The 21,356-nt window shown below is 41.8% G+C and overlaps 2 protein-coding genes across 8 annotated transcripts in view; one reads left to right on the top strand and one right to left on the bottom strand.

The window, feature by feature from the left end:
- Positions 1-16,778, bottom strand: part of LOC117349855 — a 39,470-nt gene extending 22,692 nt beyond the window's left edge. For 6 of the 7 annotated variants that reach the window (XR_004537197.1, XR_004537195.1, XM_033923483.1 and 3 more), the window contains exons 1-11: positions 16,398-16,536; positions 13,956-13,991; positions 13,750-13,798; positions 13,538-13,604; positions 12,508-12,558; positions 10,471-10,498; positions 9,334-9,364; positions 7,175-7,232; positions 4,649-4,679; positions 1,445-1,484; positions 283-330 (exon numbers count right to left, since the gene is read on the bottom strand). Coding sequence is in view for 4 of the 7 variants with exons in the window: in XM_033923483.1 (XP_033779374.1) it covers positions 283-330; positions 1,445-1,484; positions 4,649-4,679; positions 7,175-7,232; positions 9,334-9,364; positions 10,471-10,498; positions 12,508-12,558; positions 13,538-13,604; positions 13,750-13,798; positions 13,956-13,977 (425 nt within the window). In the remaining 3 variants the exon portion in view is untranslated. Of the gene's footprint in view, positions 1-282; positions 331-1,444; positions 1,485-4,648; positions 4,680-7,174; positions 7,233-9,333; positions 9,365-10,470; positions 10,499-12,507; positions 12,559-13,537; positions 13,605-13,749; positions 13,799-13,955; positions 13,992-16,397 lie in introns of all 7 variants that reach the window. The other variant, XR_004537196.1, reaches the window with a different exon arrangement.
- Positions 16,779-16,827: 49 nt separating this feature from the next.
- VPS45 (vacuolar protein sorting 45 homolog) overlaps positions 16,828-21,356 on the top strand; it is a 48,881-nt gene continuing 44,352 nt past the window's right edge. Inside the window, exons 1-2 of the mRNA XM_033923482.1 lie at positions 16,828-17,072; positions 21,188-21,322. Of these exons, the coding sequence (XP_033779373.1) occupies positions 16,980-17,072; positions 21,188-21,322 (228 nt within the window). The 5' untranslated portion in view covers positions 16,828-16,979. The remainder of the gene's footprint in view (positions 17,073-21,187; positions 21,323-21,356) is intronic.

The raw sequence follows: 21,356 nt of genomic DNA, 5'->3' as shown, positions 1-21,356 counted from the left end.
TGATTTGGTGTGGGAAGGGGGTGGGACAGTTGGGACTCGTTGTGTTGTTCCTCGGGCCACCGTGAAGAACAAACATGTGTGGCTCTCTTTGGTCTGTATTTTTGTTAAAATGTTAATAAAAATGTCTTAATTATAATTTAAAAAGTGTCTAGTCACTAGTATTTCAGATAATGAAAGGCTAGCACTGCAGTAAAAATAATGTTCTATACCTTAACTCAAGAAAAAGCTGTTTAGTTTAATTGGCAGTAGTAAAATTGACATCTAAGTATGAGTTAATATTACCTTTTTGATTCCCTCTGGATCTTTTCACAGGGAACACCAACACTTTGACTATTAACAGAAATATTAGATACATATAAGTGACAAGCAGCTTTGATGGAGATGAAAGCTGCGAGGGCTATTCTTAAATGGTGTGTCCTTAACTCAACTTTTTTCAACAGTTGAAACAGGACTTCAAAAAAACCTTTCTTAGTAAGAATGATTCTGCTTAGGTGCCTCAAGTACAGACTAGGGAGTTGCACGGGGACAGAAATCTTGCCCGTCCCCACCAGAATCTCCTCCGTCCCAGCCCGTCTCCACGAGAAATCTCCTCTAGCCTCGCCCGTCCCCCCATAAAAGTTACCTGTCCCCATAAAAAGCAGCAATTACTTCTGACAGTTCTGATCTTTTTTTAAGGCTTAGTTAGTTTAAATCAACAATAAAATACAATATAAACAAATAACAGTGAATCAAAATAAGAGATGCATACATCACTGGGAAGAATTAGAATAGACATTAGATCATGTGACTGTAGGGTCGACCATTTTCTACTAATTCTCTTTCCAGGCCTTGGGAACCCCGGTTACATCCCCGTGGGAGTCCCATGAGCCTGGGGGGGATCCCGTGGGATTCCCACAATCCCTCTAGTACAGACTGCCTCAAATATCTGCTTAATAGTCCACATTGCCCTTTTAGTAATCTTTGTGTTTATAAAAATTTAAAAAAAGGCTCTCAGCACTAGCTAAGAAGTTCTGTATCTAATTTCTGAGTCAATATTATGGACTACTATTTACAGAATGTATTTTGAAATCTATGTATTTTTCAAGGACTAGACTTACAAATTACTCTGCTTATGATGTTATAATTTCTAAGTACCTATTCTTTATTTATTTATCTTATTTTTATTGTATCCTTTAATGTACATTTCTCTGTAAACCTATATTACTTATAATTTTAATGCACATTATTGTCTATTTTCTGTAAAATGCTTAGAATCCTAACGGAGTTTAGCGGTATATAAGAAATAAATTACAAATTACAAAATTACAAAATACTACAGACACCATAAGCAAAGTACCTTTGTTCTGAACTATCGCCCTCTATGCATTCCTTGTGTTGCATTTTGAATGGTGTTAATATCATGCTATCACATTTAAGCCAGCAAAATTTTGTTTCCAAAACTCACTTGATTTGATTTGTCAGGTTGCTTGATAAGCTGCCATGTTCTAAACAAAAACAGATACCAGTCATTTCATTGATTCTTTGTAATATGGAAAGCTGTGGGTGTACAATGCTTACCATCCAAAAATGTAGGTGGGTGCAAGTTAGAGGTTTTCTTTTTAAAGATCTTTATTGAGGATTTTGAGTATTATAACAACAGAAAGTGAATACAAAACCTTCTTATTTTTCTAATTAATCAATATATAACCCCTGAGAAAAACAATTAATCAATATATAACCCCTGAGATAACCTATAGCAGATGTTATCTGAGGACAGCAGGCAGATATTCTCACATGTGGGTCCATCCATGGAACCCAGCATGGACAGTCAAAAAGTGTACCATCACTTTAAAACTTTAAGACCACCCATATGCACCACGTGCTGGTGCCTTCCTGCCCATCAGCTCCCAGGATCATCAGTTCAGTAAGAAGCCAACTAGGGGAGGAGGGAGGGTTTTGAGAATATCTCCCTGCTGTCCTTGGATAACACCTGCTACAGGTGAGTAACTATGCTTTATCCGAGGACAAGCAGGCAGTATATTCTCACATATGGGACTCCCAGGCTGCCAGGATCATGCCTCTGAGAAGAGGGTTATTAACAACTATTATAGGCCTGGTGAAACCAAAAGGGCTGGAGAGTAGTTTGCATCTAAGTGGAGAATAAATTTTGTAGAACTGCTTAGCTGAACTGACTATCCCATCTAGAATGATTCTTCAAACAATAGTGGGATATGAAGGAATGAACTGAGGAACAGGTGGCTGCTTTACAGATATTCTCAATAGGGGTAGAATATAGATGAGCTACTGAAATCACCATTGCTCAAGCTTTATGTGCAGTGCATCAGCCCAGGTCAAGCATAGCAAAAAGAGAAACAGTGCCAGTCATGTGGAGTTGGTTCTCTTGGTGACAGGAGCTTCTCTGTTTGGATTGAAAGACAGAAACAGTTGAGTGAAATTTCTACAAGGTTTGGTCCGATCCAAGAAATAAGCAAGAGCATGTTTACAGTGCAGTTTCACCAGGGTGAAAATGTGGTCTTGGAAAGAAGACAGGAAGAGCTATAAACTGGTTCTCAGATGAAATTCCAAGCAACTTACAGGAGGAACTTGGAATGAATGCAAAGAACCACCCTATCATGGTAGAATGTTGTATAAAGTGGATCTAATCGCTTGAAGTTCACTGACTTGGCATACAGATGTGAGAAATATGAGGAATACTACTTTCCAAATAAGATGCTTGAGAGATGAAGTCGAGAGTAGTTCAAATGGAGGCTTCATCAAAGTAGAAAGGTTCCAAGTCACCGAAGGAGGCTTCAGAGGTGGCTTGGTATGGTAAAAGCCTTTCATGAATCTGGAAACCAAAAGATGTACAGACAATGGCTTTTTGTCCACTGCGGTGTATGAAAATCACTAATAGCACCAAGATGAACTCTGATTGAAGTAGTTTTGAGACCAGAGATAGCAAGGTATAGAAGATAGTCCAGAACCACCTTCTGAAGAGGAGACATGCACCTTCCCTCTGGAACTCGCTGCCCAAGCTAAAAACCTTCTTGTTCCAGGATGCGTTTGAACAATAACTGTCCTTTTAAGGACTAAAACAATGCTTCTCTGTTTTTATCCCTGCCTATTGTTTTTTCCCTTCTCTGGGTTCTTTTCTCCAAATATTGTAGTTCTTGCCCATTTTCCCATTTGTTTGAAGTAAGTCTGTGTGTCATGTCATTTGTTGTACTAATATATCCTGGTATTGTTTAGTATTACTAATTTTTAACTTGATTTTATGGTATTTTCATTGTACACTGCCTAGAAGTTTGATTAAGCGATATAAGAAATTTTAAATAAACTTGATTACACCAGACTGTGAAGCAAAGTCCATTTGAAATAATAGCAACGCTGTATGGAAGATTTTCTAGACGCTTCAATGGTGAGTGCTAATGATCGTAGATTGGGAGGGAGAAGAAAGCCCTCGTTTTGCATCAGCAATGTTGGAAAGATTTGAAGTGTAATGGGCTCCTGCACACTGAATTGTAGGAGAAGAGGGAACCACAGTTTACACGGCCACCGAGTTCCTATGAGAATCATGGATTGGATTTATTAATTTGATATACTGCTATTGACAACCAGGTATTAAGAAGTTTACACTATAAACAAGTTACATCTGAAGAAGAAAGGGTTACCTTCGTAAACTAATTATAAATTACATTAAGTTAGTCCAACAAAAAAAGCTATTTTTTCCTTCATTTTATTTCTACATATTATCAACAGAAGACAAATCCAAAAGATCTTAGTCTAATAAACAAAAATCAGTTGACAACTTAGGGCTAGATTCACTAAGGACACCGATCGTGTCCCGACCATTTTGTGACCCAATTTTCTACGACCCAATTCACTAATCTTGAGGCCGATCATCCTCCGATCCACACATGCAAATGAGGAGAAACGGCATGTATAGTAGGCAGGCAGCGATTCACTAACAAAAAACTGGAACCCCGACTGGGCTGGCCGATCAAGAAACAAGCGACTGCTGGAGACCAGTCGCTCACGTCCTTTCCAACTGCATCTTTTGCTCTCTGCCCTGACAGGATGTTGAGGTAGCAGCTCTAACCACTAGGCCACTCCTCCTCTCCAGGAGGACTGAACTATACCTAAATGAATTAGGGGTTTCTTCACTAACATTAAATGCAAAAAAAAAAAAAAAAAAGAGAATGTCTTCAATGCATTGAAGATCAAATGAGAATAAGTTTGTCTCATATATGTCCCAATATTGAAAAAGTCACCTAAAAAACATCAAGTTCATGTTTCACACAACCACACTTAATTTATTAAAACAAGGTTATTAATAGTTTTCTGAAGTTTGTTACTTTTATTCATAGTTTAGTTAATATTTTTTAATTTTGTCCACAAAGTGTGCTGGAAAATTTCTGATGTTTTACATTGTCACAAACCAAAACAGTTTGAGAACCACTTCCCCACAGTGTTCCTATTGAGCAGACTGGATGTACCGTAAAGGCTTTATCTGCTGTCATTTACTATGTTATCATGTTTCCTTGGCATTCTCCCATCCATGTAACCATCAGGCCTAACTTGACAAAGTTTCCGAGAATCTGAATGCAAGCACTTATACCTGCAACTAAGCAATGATTAGAAAGTAGTAGGATTTGAAATGCACATTTACCTGGTTCTTTCATTCGTTCTACTTCCTGGTGCTAAAAGACAGAAACAGTCACAATGTCAAATAAAGCAGAGGTAAAAGTATAGTTGCTTACCTGTAATATAGGTTCTCCTTGGACAGCAAGATAAATCAACCACACATGGGTGATATTATCCTGATGAAGCCAGTTTGAATCATTCTCTCAGAGCCTGAAAAGTCTACAAAAATTCTCTGGGCCCGTGCAAGTGCTTTCTCTTGTAAAGTTATAGCTCATCCCCTCAGTTTATACGAAGGTTTAGGCCATTTCAACCTAAGGGAAAGGGATTGTGCAGCTGATTTATCTGCTATCTGAGGTACATTAAAGGAAAATAACACTATTTTCTCCATGAACAAGTTGGACAGAATCAGCCATGCATGAGCAACAAGATTGTGCTTTTAATGTAAATTAATATCCTTTGCTACCCAAGTATACTGTTTAGTTGCTGTGGTAGGTTTAAGCATCTTAAATAGACAAATTTGAACATTTGTCCAAGGAAGGAACATTTCATTCTGTAGTACACAACCAAGATGTCATGAAAACCTGACTGTTTCACTATTGTATGGGTGAAGATGGCAGAATAAAGAAAAAGACTGTGCTCCTAATATGATGATCAATAGCAGAATACAAATAGTAGTTTCTCATTGAATCATTCATATTTAAAGAGTAGGCTGATATATGCAATACAGCACAGTTACTTACCTCTACCAGAGCAATATTGAACCTTTATTACAATACATAGATGAATGCTCTACATGTTGGGCCCCCCTTCCTATCTCATTACAGGGCAGGATACATTTATTTGGCATGAGCCTCTTCCCTAGATGGCTTTTGCCCCTTTGGCTTTTGAAGCAAGATATTGGTTAACTTTATTCAATGCTTTCTCGATTTTGCTGGAGGGGAAAGAAGCCTAGGCTCGCTTTACGGTTTTTGTTTGGGGCACGAGGGCGAGGTGGTATGAAGCTACCGGATCTCCGAAAGTATAATCTTGCTTGCTTGATGAGGACTCTGGGTGATTGGTTATCTGTTCATCAGGATTTTACCCCAAAAGCTTTGGAGAAGGCCTATTTTACTCCTTGGCACCTTCTTTCTTTAGTGCAGATGCCCAGCTGCTCACCCACCTCAAGGGCAATTTATTATTGCGGTCGCTACGAAAGCTTTGGTCTTATCTTCTCGGTGTGTGGTAGGGGAATTCTAGGATGTCCAGATATTTGCCTATTCAGGGTAATTTACAGTTTCAACCTGGCATGGACAGTGTTAGTTTTCGACGCCTAGCAGCCTCCGGCCATACGTTATTGAGTCTCAGGTTGACTGCTGATGGTTCGTTGCTGTCCTGGATTGACCTCCGTACTCTTTGTGACATGTCCGTGGGGGATGTTTTGGCCTATAAGCAACTTCAGTATTATGTCCACTCCTTGAAACCTGTATCTTTTCCCATTGAAGATAGGTTTTGGGAGCTGTTACCACCATATTTAGAAGATGGATTTACAGCGTCAGGCCCGTATAGAGATTTTCAGAATTTCACAGCACGAGCAAATCGGGAAGCTTTACATCGATGTTGGTATCAAGATCTCGGGATTGCAGAGGATGCATTAGATCTTGTGTCTTTAATTAAAAGAATTCCCAAGATCTCGCCTTGTGAAGACTTGCGGGAGCTTATTTTACACAGAACCAGTTGTACCTGTCAGGGTTTGTGGACTCCTCTACCTGCCTTAAATGCTCCCGACAGCTACATTCATTTTACTATCCTTCTGGTCTTGTGAGAAAATTAAATTGTTTTGGAGATTGGTTTTGTCCTATGTGGAGAGCTTCCTGGCTTGCTCTATTCTGTTTTCAGCAGCAGGATTTTTGCTTGACAAATATGAGGCTTTTTGCTTGCCTCTTAGGGATCAACGTCAATTTATAAGATGAGTTGGGGCCCTGGGGAAGCAGGTGATTCTCTCATTTTGGATTAGTGATGCCTCACCTTCTTATTGGTCTTGGAGAAATCATCTGCATGCCTTGATGCTATTGGAGAGGAGGGCTATAGGTTGCAGTGCTAAATGTAAAAAATTTTTTCTTCAGATCTGTGAACCCTATATTCAGTCGCTGTCCCCTCGGTCCCGCAGTAATATTTTGAATTATTTGTGAGGGGGATATGCCTTCCCCTTGAGGATGGGACTGGATGCACAGGGGGAGGAGGATGTCGGGTGAGTTTGAGTAGTTATATATATATATTTTTGCTTTCTCACTGGTCCTTTTGTGGGACTTGGGGAGGAGGAGGAATTGCTATATCGTCAGTGGACTATAAGAGGCCAAGCTCACTGATTCTGTTAGTTGTCTTTGGTATGCAGATCTTGGATGGTTTTTTTTGGGGGGGTACAAGGGTGGGAGGAATGTAGTTTTGAATGTACTGTTTTTCTAGGGCTTTCATTGTTGTATTTGAAGGAGGATGGTTTATTTCTTGTTTGTAAGATTCATAATAATAATTTAAAAAATTGTTTCAAGCTAAAAGCAAGGCTCCGCTCACTTACCCAGAAGTTGGTAACGTTGATACAGCTTGATACCTCATTTGACAATCTCTCAATCTCACTGTGAAAAAATGTTTTATGAAAAAAATAAATTAACATTTTAAAAAAAAAATTCTTTATTCATTTTATAATTCACAAGTGTACAGTAAACATTAAACAATTAGAATACAATATCACTTGAAAATCTACCATATCATACAACAAAAAGATATAATCCCCACCCCAATTTATTCTTTGATAGCTTGGGACTGAAAAAATCCTGAACATGAGATCTATTTGCATGCACTGCTTTCAATGCATATTCATTGGGGAAATCCTGAAAACCCGACTGGATTGCGGCCCTCAAGGAGGGACTTTGATATCCCTAATATAGTGCATAAGTGGGATGAGATTAGGTCTATGTGGCATCATTCATAATTGTGATGAAGTGACTTGTGACATGTGTAATGTGAGTGTGTGAAAGGGTACGAGTTGATACGTGACTGGGTATGACAATATCAAATCCAGAGGTGCCAAGGTTGTAAAAAATGGCCTAATACCAAATAAGTGCTCAGACAAATTGATGTGCATGCTCTTCCTTATGTGTGTAACAAATTGGGGTGTTTTGATCAGACTTCAAATAGGTGATTAAGTGATTAACTGAGGAATATCAGGATATGAGTGAAGAAACTCAGGATAACATGGCCAGTTCCAAGAGTGACACTACAGAAAAACTCTACAAGAGGGATACATTCCCTGTTGGTCCTAAAATAAGAACTTGTGGATTATTGATCAGTCCTAATGAACTAAGGTAAAAAACAAATGAAATAAATGTATTGTGTGATCCCAAAGGGCCACAGAGGCCTAAGGATGTAAACACGCAGCATACAATGTCTAGGGTGGGAGTGCAGAACGAGGTTAAATCAAAAATTGCAAATGATCAATATTTAGAGGGACGCCAACCATAAAGTCGGGGGAACCACAGGCAAATGATCGCAAACTTATAGATAATTCATTAAAACACACAGACCATTTTTTTACAACCTTGGCACCTCTGGATTTAATATGCCTATTGTCGAGACATTGGTATGCTCTGCTCTCTAGAAGACAACGCATGTGCAGAAACTCAACGTCAAGGTGTCCGAGATCAATGCCGCAGTGTACTGCCTGGACTGAAGCTAGGAGAGATGATGCAGGAGGTTGCACGGTGTACGACTACAGTAACCCAGCTAATTCCTGCTGCAACAAGCACTTGAAGCTGTTCCTGCAGCAATGGTGTGGGTACAGATATTGCCAAGGGTACATTAACGCTTGTTGAGTTGGGTGTAGAGACATCAAGGACCTCAATGCTGAGGCATTCCTCAAAGGAGACACCAACTGCAGAGATGGAGATTGGGTATCAGGGAATCAGAATGTGTCAGTGGAGAAGACACCTGAGATGATGCCAATGTATGCTTTGAATGGGAGACATGTTTGTGCTTCTTAACTCACTTACAAGACTCCCCAAAGTGAGTAGCACCAAAGATGGCTTTAAATGACCTCTTCTGCATATGAGAGCAGAGAATGAACCAAATATCTTGATGGTCAGGACCTAGACACTGCACACACCAGTTATATGGGTCAGAACCTGATATGGTCCTTTGGCATTAAATGCACCACTTGAAGCCGCTAGGTGTCTTGGACATCGATGGAAAAACTTCCAATGAAAAGTAAAAGGGCTCAATGGTCCCAGGGAGGTTGAGCAGATGTGAAACAAGAAAAAAGCCAATGCTCCTGGTGTGGGAAAAGGCTAAAATGAGCCCAAAGGCTCAAAAAAAACAAAGTTGGAAAAAAATGGAAATATTTTTAAAAACCAAAAGAAGATAAAATAAAATATTTTGACAAAACCAACAGGCTACATCTTTATTATAATTTACACTAATTTAGGTGAATGAAAAGTTAAAATATGAACATGATTACTGCTTGTCAACCTCTCCTTTTACAAAACAGTTGATCGCAGTTTTTAGCACCAGGCACGGCGGTAAAGCTCTGATGCTTATAAATTCCTATGACTGTCGCAGCTGTTACCACTGCAGCAGGCGCTAAAAACACTAGCGCAGTTTTGTAAAAGTTGGGGTAAAATATTTATTACATATTTAAGAATGCAGACACATGAATGAAAGAAATTAATGTTTTCTCCTCACTTTTCATATTCTTCTTTCTTTAGTGCCCAATCTATAAATTAAAAAAATAGAACAAAGTGTATATTATCTTATTGCTAAAATTATCAGGATAGCCAGAAAGTATATATTTAAAGATATCAGTTAGATAAATGGCTTGCACCTATCAACGGTAGCTAAGATTACAAGATAGATCCCTTTCTCCACCTTTCCTTCCATTCTCACACAAATCTGGTAGCACAGTTGACCATAATAGCTGCCCAAAGAGCCCCAGAAATAACAGCAACCAGCCTGACAATTCCCCTCCCTCCCTCCAGCCCCTGAAGCAGCAGAGGCTGCCAGCCCAACAAGCCCCCCTCCCTCCATATTTTCAGTCTGACGAACAATAGTATTTGGCGCAAGACTTATCATTTTAAAAGTTTTTCTGGACATAACAGCCACTGCTTTCATCATACATTCTTTGATGGTATAGGCCCAAGTTAGAAGGGGTGGGTGTGAGGTCCAGCAGGGGTTTGTATCTGGTAGGAGGGATTGGGCATCCTTCTGCCGGTGATCACATGGGTGTTCGGGGATGGGGGGTTGTGTCTAGCAGGAGAAATTGGGCATCTCTCCTGCCAGGGAAGATTGGGGAGGGGCGCGGGGGGACGTTTCCAGGATTCTGTAACTGGCGTTGTTTATGACACATGCCAGTTAGAGAATCCTGCTTTTAGGTGAAGGACTGGCCCCTCCTTCGCCTAAAAGATCTTGTTTTGGGCGTTTTTTGGCCGGGAATGTGTTTTAAGGATACGTGTAGTGGTGGTCTGGGCGATTAAACTGCTGGGCGCAGAGGTAGGCCATTCTCAAAAAAAAACAACAACTCATTTTGGATGGGGTTTTTTTTTTTTGAGAATGGACATTTCCCTGCTGCCTACTTTCTGCACCTAGGGACTTAGGCCAAAAAGGACTTAGACGTTTCTTTTGATTATGCCCCTCCTACTGTACAGACTCCGGATTGGATGCAACAGAATGCCCTTTTTGCTAGCTGCACTAAAAATGAGCTTATCATATGGGAAAGTCCCACATAAGGACAAGCTTAGCCCATTTCTTAGTGTAACTTACTGAAAGAGTCCCATAACTAATTACCCACCGAGAAATGTTTGGCAGTGTCTAAAATTAATTTACCTTTTGTTTTATAACGAAGCCTTGAGTTCTATTTCAAAAACAAGAGAATAAAGGTGGGAAATTATTAATAGAGCAAAGCCAATCACATTTAGTTGTTTGTTTTTTTTACTGCCCATCAAATCTATGCTTATAGCAGTGTATATCATAAAAGCGAAGTTACTTACCTGTAGCAGATGCTCTCCAAGGACAGCAGACCCAGCATTCTCACATATGAGTGACAACATCCAACAGAGACTGATGCAGATGCTGTCTAGTGTGTACAGCTTTAGGTAACTTCTGGCAGTACCCACTGCACATGCACAGGTGCCTTCCCACCCAATACACAAGTGTGGATACCTCAGTCTGCTGAAGCCATCCCCTTCACAAAACCAGTGAAAGAGAGACTCTCAGGTGGAGATTTATGCCTTTCTTGTGGTGGGGAGGGATAAGAAGGGATACCATAAGACTTCTCTTCCAAGAAGTAATGCGGATCCTCATCTGACTTCCACGAATGGTATAGTTCAAACTCTTCTATGAGCTGAGCGAGTCTGTGCCTGCCTCAGCTCTGTGGGACCATACCCATGCCCTGAAAGGTACTGGGGTACAGTTCTAAGCTCCAACTCTAGGAAAGGTTCCTCTCTTGATGTCAAGGATGGTGCTGCATTGATCAAAGTCAACACTGGTATTGAAGACTGCTCCAAAGGCAGACCCTGGGCCTCAGGCAAGCATCCTCAATGCCTAAGCAGAATGCAGCTAGAACATCTATGCCAGCTCCTCCTTGAGCATGGCTCAATACGGTTCAAATAGACGATATAGTCAAAGACTGGGAGCCAGGTCAAAGAAAGCCTGGAGAAGAGTCAGTGCCATACCAGAAGCAGGAACCTAGCTACCCGTAGACTAGCACCTCTACTAAAGGGGGGGGGGGAGTAATCCTCCGAGTACCAACTCTTCTTAGAGAATGGCAACTCCAATGCCCCGGTGCTCCTAGCATCATGCTATGAGGCAGCCCGATGCTGATGCTTCTTAGAGGTTTTCCTCAACATACGGCATTTGCAGTCCCTCAGCGCTGAAGAGGATAGAGTCCAACCCAAACACATCCTCAGTGTCGGGTCCAATACTGACTGGTCCCAGGATCTGCCATCAGCACCCAATTTCAAGGAAGGTGGAGACTTCTTTGATGCTGGCGCTCTCCTAGTGGTAGAGGTAGTCTGGTCAGGCACCAAGGTCAATACTTCTGGAGCCAATGTTGATGGATTGGTCTTCGAGGAGCCACAAAGTTTCTTCTGCTGGACCCGATATACTTTTTAGTGTCCTCAACTGTATTTTTAAACAAAGAGAAGAATCAGCTTGATGGTTAGGCCCTAGCCACCTGATGCACCAATTGTGCAGGTTTGTGATAAAGATCACCTGATTACATTGGGCACACCTTTGAAACCACCCGTGCTGCTCTTAGACATCGACTCGAAGAACTAATAAAACTGAAAAAATAAAAAAGGTGGCAATAAAAAGGAGAATTTTGAGGGGAACCCCCCCCCCCCCCAAATGCTAAATCTGAAATGGGAAGGCACGCAAAATTTGATGGAAATACACATTGAAGGGAGACTGCAAAGATGCATCCACCCAGCTCCTTGAAAAAGAGGAGACTGAAGTACTAGCGTACATGTGTGATGGAACACTGCTAGAACTTTTCTAAAGCTATACAGCTAGGCAGTGTCCACACCAGGCTCCGTCAGATGATGTCACCTGCTTATCCTCTCAGAAAAAAAAATATAATTTCTATAACACAGAAAATCAAATCCTAAAAGAGACTTATGACCCAATACTCTTGAGGTACCAATACACTGAAATTCTGATTTCAATCTGGGGAGCAGTAATAGAGGAATTCATTTTCCTATATCTGTGATTTCAAAACCCTGAATTTAAAATGAATATGATAGTTAACCAGAATACATCCCATGAACTCTGCCCCTAAAACTGCAACCAGTGCAGTCCAAACAAGCCCATCTTTAATCAAAAAGCATAAACTATTAAGATAAAAAGATAAAAATATTAATTTACCGCATTTTTTAATTTCCGATTTTCTGTCCTTAGAGCTTCAGTTTCCTGAATCTAGCAAAGTTAGAATAGTACAATTTAAGAATCACCAATTACAGTATACCCCCGCAAAGTTGCGGTTCAGAATTCGCAGCCTCAGTCATTCGCAGTTTTTCCCTCCGTAATTTTTTAATGACTTTTTTCTTGGCAATACGACTCCTCCTCAAGCGCCTAAAGAAGAAGCGCCACCCGAGCAGCTGTAAAGCCTCTGCTTTATTCATTATTGGTGAGTACATGTACATTTTACTTTATTTAAAATTGTTTTGGGGGTATATTTAGGGTTTAAACTATGAAAATAGGCTTTTTTTTTTTTTACCACATCCAATATTCGCAGTTTTTCACAATCTGCAGATACTCTAAGAACATAACCCCCGCGAATTTCGGGGGTTGACTGTATACAGTTTTAAACTATTTCTAAAATGTTCACAGTATCTGCAGAACAAAGAGTACGGTACGAGCCCACAGGAAAGTAGGGCTTCAGAGAGGTCCTACAAAATTAGGTTTATCAAAATGGAATGGATAAATCTAGCAGTCAACCAGCAGCCTCTACCTGACAGAAGCAGCTCAAGGGAACACTTTTCAGATAAAGGTAAAGCACAAGAAAATAAAAATACATGAGAGCAGACCACCAGTATCAGGCCAAAAATTATCTGTGACCTTTATAATTATTGCATGCTGGGGCAATTTAATAACAGCCAGCTCTAATTGAAAAACTAGCCAACATAACACAAAGAAAATAAATTATTTATTATCATACTTGTTCTGCTAATTCATAGTGGCATAAACATATAGGGCTCCTTTTACTAAGGTGCGCTAGCATTTTTAGCGCACGCACAAGATTAGCGTGTGCTATAGTGCGCTAGCTGAAAAATTACCACCTGCTTAAAAGGAGGCGGTAGCGGCTAGCACGCGTTAAAGCCCTAGCACACCTTTGTAAAAGGAGCACATAGTCCAACACAGCAACATTTAAAAAAACGTTTCATGTACTACTTACAGACTTACTGCTGTCTAAAAACGCATAAATTTCATCTACAATCTTTTGCCTTTTCTCCTTGTTTTGACTACAAATATAAAAATGTAAACACCGTTTTAGCAAGCTTTTTTTTAATTTGGTGAAGCAAAAACTAATATACCATATTCTAAGTGGCCAGGGGTGTACCAACATGCAAAGGCACAGTAAAGTGTTTTTTTTTTTTTGTTACTCACAGGACTTCCATACAGATATCATTTTTCTCAAATATCTGTTCATCACTTTCTATGAGAAACAATCAAACAAAAAATAGTGGGTGCATTTCCAAGAGCTCAGCATAATTGAGCTTTAGCAAACAGTTTACCTCTTCATGGTCATTTAAGGAAAATGGTAACAAATGAACACTAAAAATCTACTAAGCCTATGAAAGGGATATGCTTACCCTGAGTTTCCAATAATGGCATTTCTGGGAGGAATTCTACAAAAAGAAAACAATCACCACCGTTAGGTTATATGTTCCTTATTCATTTCTAATCAGGTTTCAGAACGATAACGTTGGTGTCACTTAATACTGCCATTTTCCAGCAAATATTCAACTTTGCACAGTACAGAGGAGACATGCAACAAAGTTGTTTTTTTCTCCGATATTGTGCTGTATGCAGAGTCTGGTATCTTGGGGTTTCAGTTCAAATCTTTGCCCCACCCCGTTTTAACTCCACAAACATCTGAATCACTGACCGCCAATGAATCCTGGCAAATGCAAGCAGTGTCTCACTTCCGGCTCACCACACAATTGTTTCCCACGTACTCACCTTTATAGGACCCCCAGGGACCCCAGAAGAAGACTTTTTGTCGAAACGTGGACCGTGTTAGGTCCTGTATCCCTAGCGGACTAGGTCCTTTAAGGCTCTTATGTTGATGATTTATTTTTATGTGGATGGAATTATTTTATGTAGATGATTTCAGTGTACCTTTGGAACTTTGACACATTCAAATAAAGTCTATTTAGGAACATCGTCACGCCACAGAGTTTTTTTGGTTTTACCTTTTTACCAAAATTGTGATCAGGGTATAATATTCAAAATACCTGTACACAAGAAAGACAAGTGCTCAAGATTCCTATATAAATAGTCTTGCACTTGATTAAATACAATGTATTGTAAGAGTATTTGTAAAAAATGTGCTGAGGTGAAGGTTTCTGGCGGTTTGTCACCTTTCTCGAGTGGATTTTTCCACCTTGGGTCTCCTGAGGAAGCAATCAAAATGGGGCCACGTCGGGGCCCCCCCCCAATACCTACCATTTGAGATAAGTTTGTTGTCACCATTATTTACTCTATATAAGAAAGAGGAATGATATATAAAACAAAAAAAATAAGCAATGATTGAAATATGAGCTTCAAAATGGAGCCTTGTCTCCACTAGGCTCTACATCTCTGAGCATATAAGAACATAAGAAACGCCTTCACCGGATCAGATCCTGGGTCCATCTAGTCCGGCGACCCTCACACGCGGAGGCCAAGCTAGGTGCTCCCTAATGGAGACCTTGATTCCCCGTATCCCTCAATGTGATTTGCAAGAAGGTATGCATCCAACTGGCGCTTGAATCCCAAAATGGTAGTCCGTCATGTGAAGATTCAACCAAACAAAAATTGACCGTGGTACGTCACAGAATCAAAGAGCAACCAAAACCACTGTGGGACTTTATTGAAGATACAGTCCTAAAATCTACATAATAAAATGCCTAAAACCCATAAGATGGGAACTGTGAACCCAACACGGTCCGTGTTTCGACGACCCTGTCTTCCCCGGGGGTTCCTAAGCCTTTGATCCACGTTCTTGGGGACTCCTGAGGAAGACAAGAGTCGTCGAAACACGGACCTTGTTGGGTCCACAGTTCCCATCTTATGGGTCTTAGCAGGGCAGGATTAATTTGTCGAGGGCCCCTAGGCACACAAGTACACTGGGCCCCCCCTGCCCCACCCCACCATGCGCCCAGGCGGAAACAGGAAGCTGCGTCAGAGGGAAGCTTTGGGCAAGCAGCACCGCTTGCACAATTACACTTCCCGCTGCCTTTCTTACCCGCGTTGCTTTCTTGTTTTACTTTCCGTCGATGAAAGGGGGGGGGCGTGTTGCCGATCGATGCTGGAGGGGCCCATCGCCGTTTGGAAAAAACAATGTGATGCCCTCCTTCATCGGGCCCCCTCCCCCTGACCATTTCGGGCCCTAGGCACGTGCCTACTTGGCCTATTGGTTAATCCTGCCCTGGGTCTTAGGCATTTTATTATGTGGATTTTAGGACTGTATCTTCGTCCTGGACATCTTCTCCACAGTGGTTTTGCTTTCATGTGTGAAGATTCACCTCAGCACATTTTTTTTTACAAATACACTTAGAATATATTGTATTTCATGTAGGGAAAGACTATTTGTATGGGGAGATTTACCTGCATTCAAGTCATAAACAGGCTAACTCTTTTATCAACAATTTCAGGTTCAAATATTTATATCTAGCCAGATCTATATATAGTTCACAACTTCTCCCTTTCATTTTTAGACCTTGTTTTATTTGTAAAACATTTTTAATTACCCTCCTGACGTTGTTTTTCCTTAAATGTTCTCTTACTTTCTTTAATAATTGTAGTTCGACCCTTTTTCCTTATGTATCACTTATTAATTGTGTACATTGATGGTTTGACTGTTTAAATTGTTTTACATTGTGTCCCCCCCCCAAAAAAAAAAAAAAAAAAATTATTGAAAATATTTGATATTGCGTTTATATCAAAATGTTTTAATCAACTTGAAACTTCTTCCCTGCAGGCCTGACTTCATTGAACCCAACTACAGCTTCTCTCAAACGTCCATTTAGGAAGGAAAAGTCCGGCCTTACCAGACCCAGAGGCGCCGCCACCCTCCCTCCGAATCGAAGCGAGCGAATTCTGCGCGCCCAACGGAAACCAAAGTCAAAAAAAAGAACCACCTCGCTAGGCGCGCGCGCTCTCTCCCGCCCGCCGACTCCATCTCCCGGCAGGCGGCGCGCGCGCCCGGACGGAAAGAAGTCTGGGAAATGGAGTCTTTGTTTTTGCCGCTTCCTCCCGGCTCGTGGTTTCGCGAAGGACGGCTGCTTCGAGTTATTTTCCCGATTTAAAAAATTCGGAGATTCCGCTCTTCCCCTCTGTGAACGGAGCGAATTCTGCGCGCCATAAACCAACTAGGCCAGCGCGCGCTCTCCCGCCCCGCCGACTCCATTTCCCGGCAGGCAGCGCGCGCGCGCCCGGACGGAAAGAGTCTGGGAAATGGAGTCTTGTTTTGCTGCTGCTTCCTCCTTCCTTCGCCGAAATCCCTCTACCGGCTCGTGGGGATGAGGGACGGCTGCTTGCAGTTATTTTCCTGGCCAGAAGTTGATTGAAATCATTCGGAGCCTCTGCTCTTCCCCTGTGGCCTAGTCCAGTCGCCTGGGAAGAAACTCGCGATGAACGTGGTGCTGGCGGTGAAACAGTACGTGGCCAAGATGATCGAGGACAGCGGGCCGGGCATGAAGGTGCTCCTGATGGACAAAGAGACGGTGGGTGGCTGCGCAAAAGTTCAATGCAGATAGTGGAGGATTTGAACCCTTCTAGGACAATGGCACGGGGACAGTCCCCTCCCTGTAAGCTCTGCTTTAACTGCACAAGCCTCCAGTGCTTAGGATTTGAAAGGGTTTGAAGCTTGGGCGGATGAGGATGGAGCCCAGGCATCTGAGGCATTATGACATCACAATCTGAGCCCTAGAATGTTGCTACTTATGAGGACGGAGCTCAGGCATTGGTGGAATGAGGCATTATGACATCACAATCTGAGCCCTAGAATGTTGCTACTTATGAGGACGGAGCTTAGGCATTGGTGGAATGAGGCATTATGACATCACAATCTGAGCCCTAGAATGTTGCTACTTATGAGGACGGAGCTTAGGCATTGGTGGAATGAAGCATTATGACATCACAATCTGAGCCCTAGAATGTTGCTACTTATGAGGACGGAGCTTAGGCATTGGTGGAATGAGGCATTATGACATCACAATCTGAGCCCTAAAATGTTGCTACTTATGAGGACGGAGCTTAGGCATCGGTGGAATGAGGCATTATGACATCACAATCTGAGCCCTAGAATGTTGCTACTTATGAGGACGGAGCTTAGGCATCGGTGGAATGAAGCATTATGACATCACAATCTGAGCCCTAGAATGTTGCTACTTATGAGGACGGAGCTTAGGCATTGGTGGAATGAGGCATTATGACATCACAATCTGAGCCCTAAAATGTTGCTACTTATGAGGACGGAGCTTAGGCATCGGTGGAATGAGGCATTATGACATCACAATCTGAGCCCTAGAATGTTGCTACTTATGAGGACGGAGCTTAGGCATCGGTGGAATGAAGCATTATGACATCACAATCTGAGCCCTAAAATGTTGCTACTTATGAGGACGGAGCTTAGGCATCGGTGGAATGAAGCATTATGACATCACAATCTGAGCCCTAGAATGTTGCTACTTATGAGGACGGAGCTTAGGCATTGGTGGAATGAGGCATTATGACATCACAATCTGAGCCCTAAAATGTTGCTACTTATGAGGACGGAGCTTAGGCATCGGTGGAATGAGGCATTATGACATCACAATCTGAGCCCTAGAATGTTGCTACTTATGAGGACGGAGCTTAGGCATCGGTGGAATGAGGCATTATGACATCACAATCTGAGCCCTAGAATGTTGCTACTTATGAGGACGGAGCTTAGGCATTGGTGGGTGGAATGAGGCATTATGACATCACAATCTGAGCCCTAGAATGTTGCTACTTATGAGGACGGAGCTTAGGCATTGGTGGAATGAGGCATTATGACATCACAATCTGAGCCCTAGAATGTTGCTACTTATGAGGACGGAGCTTAGGCATTGGTGGATTGAGGCATTATGACATCACAATCTGAGCCCTAGAATGTTGCTACTTATGAGGACGGAGCTTAGGCATTGGTGGAATGAGGCATTATGACATCACAATCTGAGCCCTAGAATGTTGCTACTTATGAGGACGGAGCTTAGGCATTGGTGGAATGAGGCATTATGACATCACAATCTGAGCTCTAGAATGTTGCTGCTTATGATTTGAAAGAGTTTGAGGCTTGTGCAGATGAGGACGGAGCTTGCAGGAATGGGGCAGGTGCAGGATAAGAACTCATGGGGACGGGGAAAAATGTCTCCCCATGTCATTCTCTAATTATTAGCTTGCTGCTCTATCCACTGCTGTCCATCACTGAGACTAGAATTCTAAAGAGTGCTCTTAAACGCTGAATGGGGACTTAACCACACACCTTTAAAAATCTCCTTACCTCAGGTTTGGCCGCTGTGGTTTGTAATTTCAGTTTATCTCTGACAGACCTGTAAACAAGGCTTCCACGGGCCTCACAGATGTCTACCACACGACTTAAAAAGAAAGCAGCCGTGGCATGGGGTTTGAACTCCCACAGACCTCACGGATCCTGCTCACCCCATGTATCCTCATCTTACCCTCCAGCAGGATCTGTGAGGACTGCAAGAGTTAAAACGAGGATCCGTAGAGTGAGTGAAATCCATGAGGTCTGTTGGAGTTAAAAAACGAGGATCCCTGAGGACCCCACACCACTTTTAGGGAAAAATGCTTACATGCCTGAATAAATTCATGTAAACCATTCTGAGCTCCCTGGGGAGAATGGTATAGAAAATTGAATAAATAGTTCTGTGGGGTTCACACTTTAACTTGTACACTTGCAGATTTCTTTTCTTTGTGATTGGGAGGGAGTAAAACGTGGACCCCACAGATATCCTCTCATTTTAACCCATTGCTCAGGAACATCTTGTGTTTCCTATGGCTCTTATGGGGAGATCTGCATATCCAAATACCTGTTACTTGGCACTGCTCAACATCAAGTTACATAAAGCAGCTGTTTCACCGTCTATCTCCCATGGACCTCACTCACCTCCGAGGTAAGAAGATTTTTAAGGGTGCGCGGTTAAGATCCATGAGGTCCGTGTTTGACCCAATTCCTGCTGAACCAGATCCTCGTACAGCAGAATGCAAAGGGGAAAAAAGCTGGGGCCTTAGCCTGGCAAATCTCAATTAGAAAATGTCACCTGCTTGCTTATTCTTTGCTGCTCTGTGGATGAGTAAACACTGCGTGTACAGTACTAAACCATAGTGATTCTTCTTCCAAAGGAAAGGATAGGTTTTCCTCCAGCACGGTATATTAAGTTCTAAATAAACTGAAATTTCTGGAGCACCATGTGAACTCATTGGGAAAAAAACAGGCGTAGCTGTAGGAACCCATCCACCAAGTCCCCCCTCTTCACACTGAAGGATGTCTTTTCCTTGTTTTACCTTTGCTGTGTTTGCTTTGGTACTTTTTCCTCCCACTGCTGTCCTGGTCTGACAATAAGAGGGCAAGTATATAATGGTGTGCGTATTTTATTAAGGAAAGCAGGTGCCTATTTCCTTTATAGAGAACTAGCATAATAGGTAAAAAAACAAAAAAAAATCCTTTAGGAGCAGGCACATGGAGAAGTAGTTCACCCTGCCCAAATCTTATAGCTGCTTATGTTGAATTGGTTCCCCCTCCTCTCACTGCCAGTATGATGCCCTTATCCAGGCACATAAATTATAGTCCTGCCCATGCTCCATGCCCACCTTCCAACCACATACTATTGTAGTTAGGCTCCCCCCTCTCCTTTTCCATCCAGCGCTTGACCTCTCTCTCTCCCTCCCTTTCCATCCAGCGCCTGACCTCTCTCTCTCTTTCCATCCATCCAGCCTGACCTGACTCTGGTTTATCTTTGGAGTTAGCCTGGTGTGTGCCACCATTCCTAAACTCAGGGTCCCTTACTCAGGGAGTTTGCTTGCCCGTGACCTTGTCACGGGATTCAAGCGCAGGCTGTATGCATCTGGAGTGAGTATCCCTCCATTATTTCCTATGGGAACTTGAGGGGTGGCTTCCTAAACCATGAAAAACTTGTTTTTTTATAGTTTCTGAGGGTAGGATTCAGGTCTTCCATCTTCTCAGACCCCAAATCGCTATTTTATATTTTCAGGTTTGTGTCATTTTTGCCATTTTTGGTGCAAATTCGCCGATGTTGGCCATCTTGGATTTTAAATGATCTTCTAAGTTTGATTTCTGCCTCAAAACCTCTCAATTTGATTAAAAATTTTTTGGGATGGACTAATCTGTTGAATGTGGACTGGAGCTTCGGGCGGGTAGCCAGGAGGAGATGGTGCTCATGAAGAGATGGAAGATGGCAGGAGATGGTGCCCATGGAGCAGAGGGGAAGGAAAGATGATTATAAAAATAAAGTCACCCGATTTTATTCTTAGTAGGGCTTGTGACTTTATTTTTAGTAGGGCTGTACATGCTAAATTTCTTTCAGCTCTTTTACATTTTGGGTCATACAACTATTTCCAATCTTTGTATAAAAATGTCTGTTCTAACAAAAAATGATACTGTAGATTTTTAATTTTAAATGGACAAGGGTTAAAAATTGTAGCTATTTTGTTGATATTCAGTTATTCTTCTCAGGACCCAGTCAAGGCTGTAATTTGTGTTTGGGTGTTTCTTATTTTCTAACCAAGCTTGTGTTTTAATTTTGTCATGATGTATTTACTAACTTTGTTTCAGACAAGTATAGTGAGTATGGTGTATACGCAGTCCGAAATCCTACAGAAGGAAGTGTACCTCTTTGAGCGCATTGATTCCTTGAACCGAGAGACCATGAAGCATCTGAAAGCCATATGTTTCCTGAGACCCACAAAGGTATCCTTTGCAAAGGAGAGGGATTGGGACTTGT

The sequence above is a fragment of the Geotrypetes seraphini genome, chromosome 16, assembly GCF_902459505.1.
Source record: "Geotrypetes seraphini chromosome 16, aGeoSer1.1, whole genome shotgun sequence".
NCBI classification, from domain to species: domain Eukaryota; kingdom Metazoa; phylum Chordata; class Amphibia; order Gymnophiona; family Dermophiidae; genus Geotrypetes; species Geotrypetes seraphini.
Note: the sequence above shows the minus strand (reverse complement) of the source record. Positions and strands in the feature narration are given on the sequence as shown.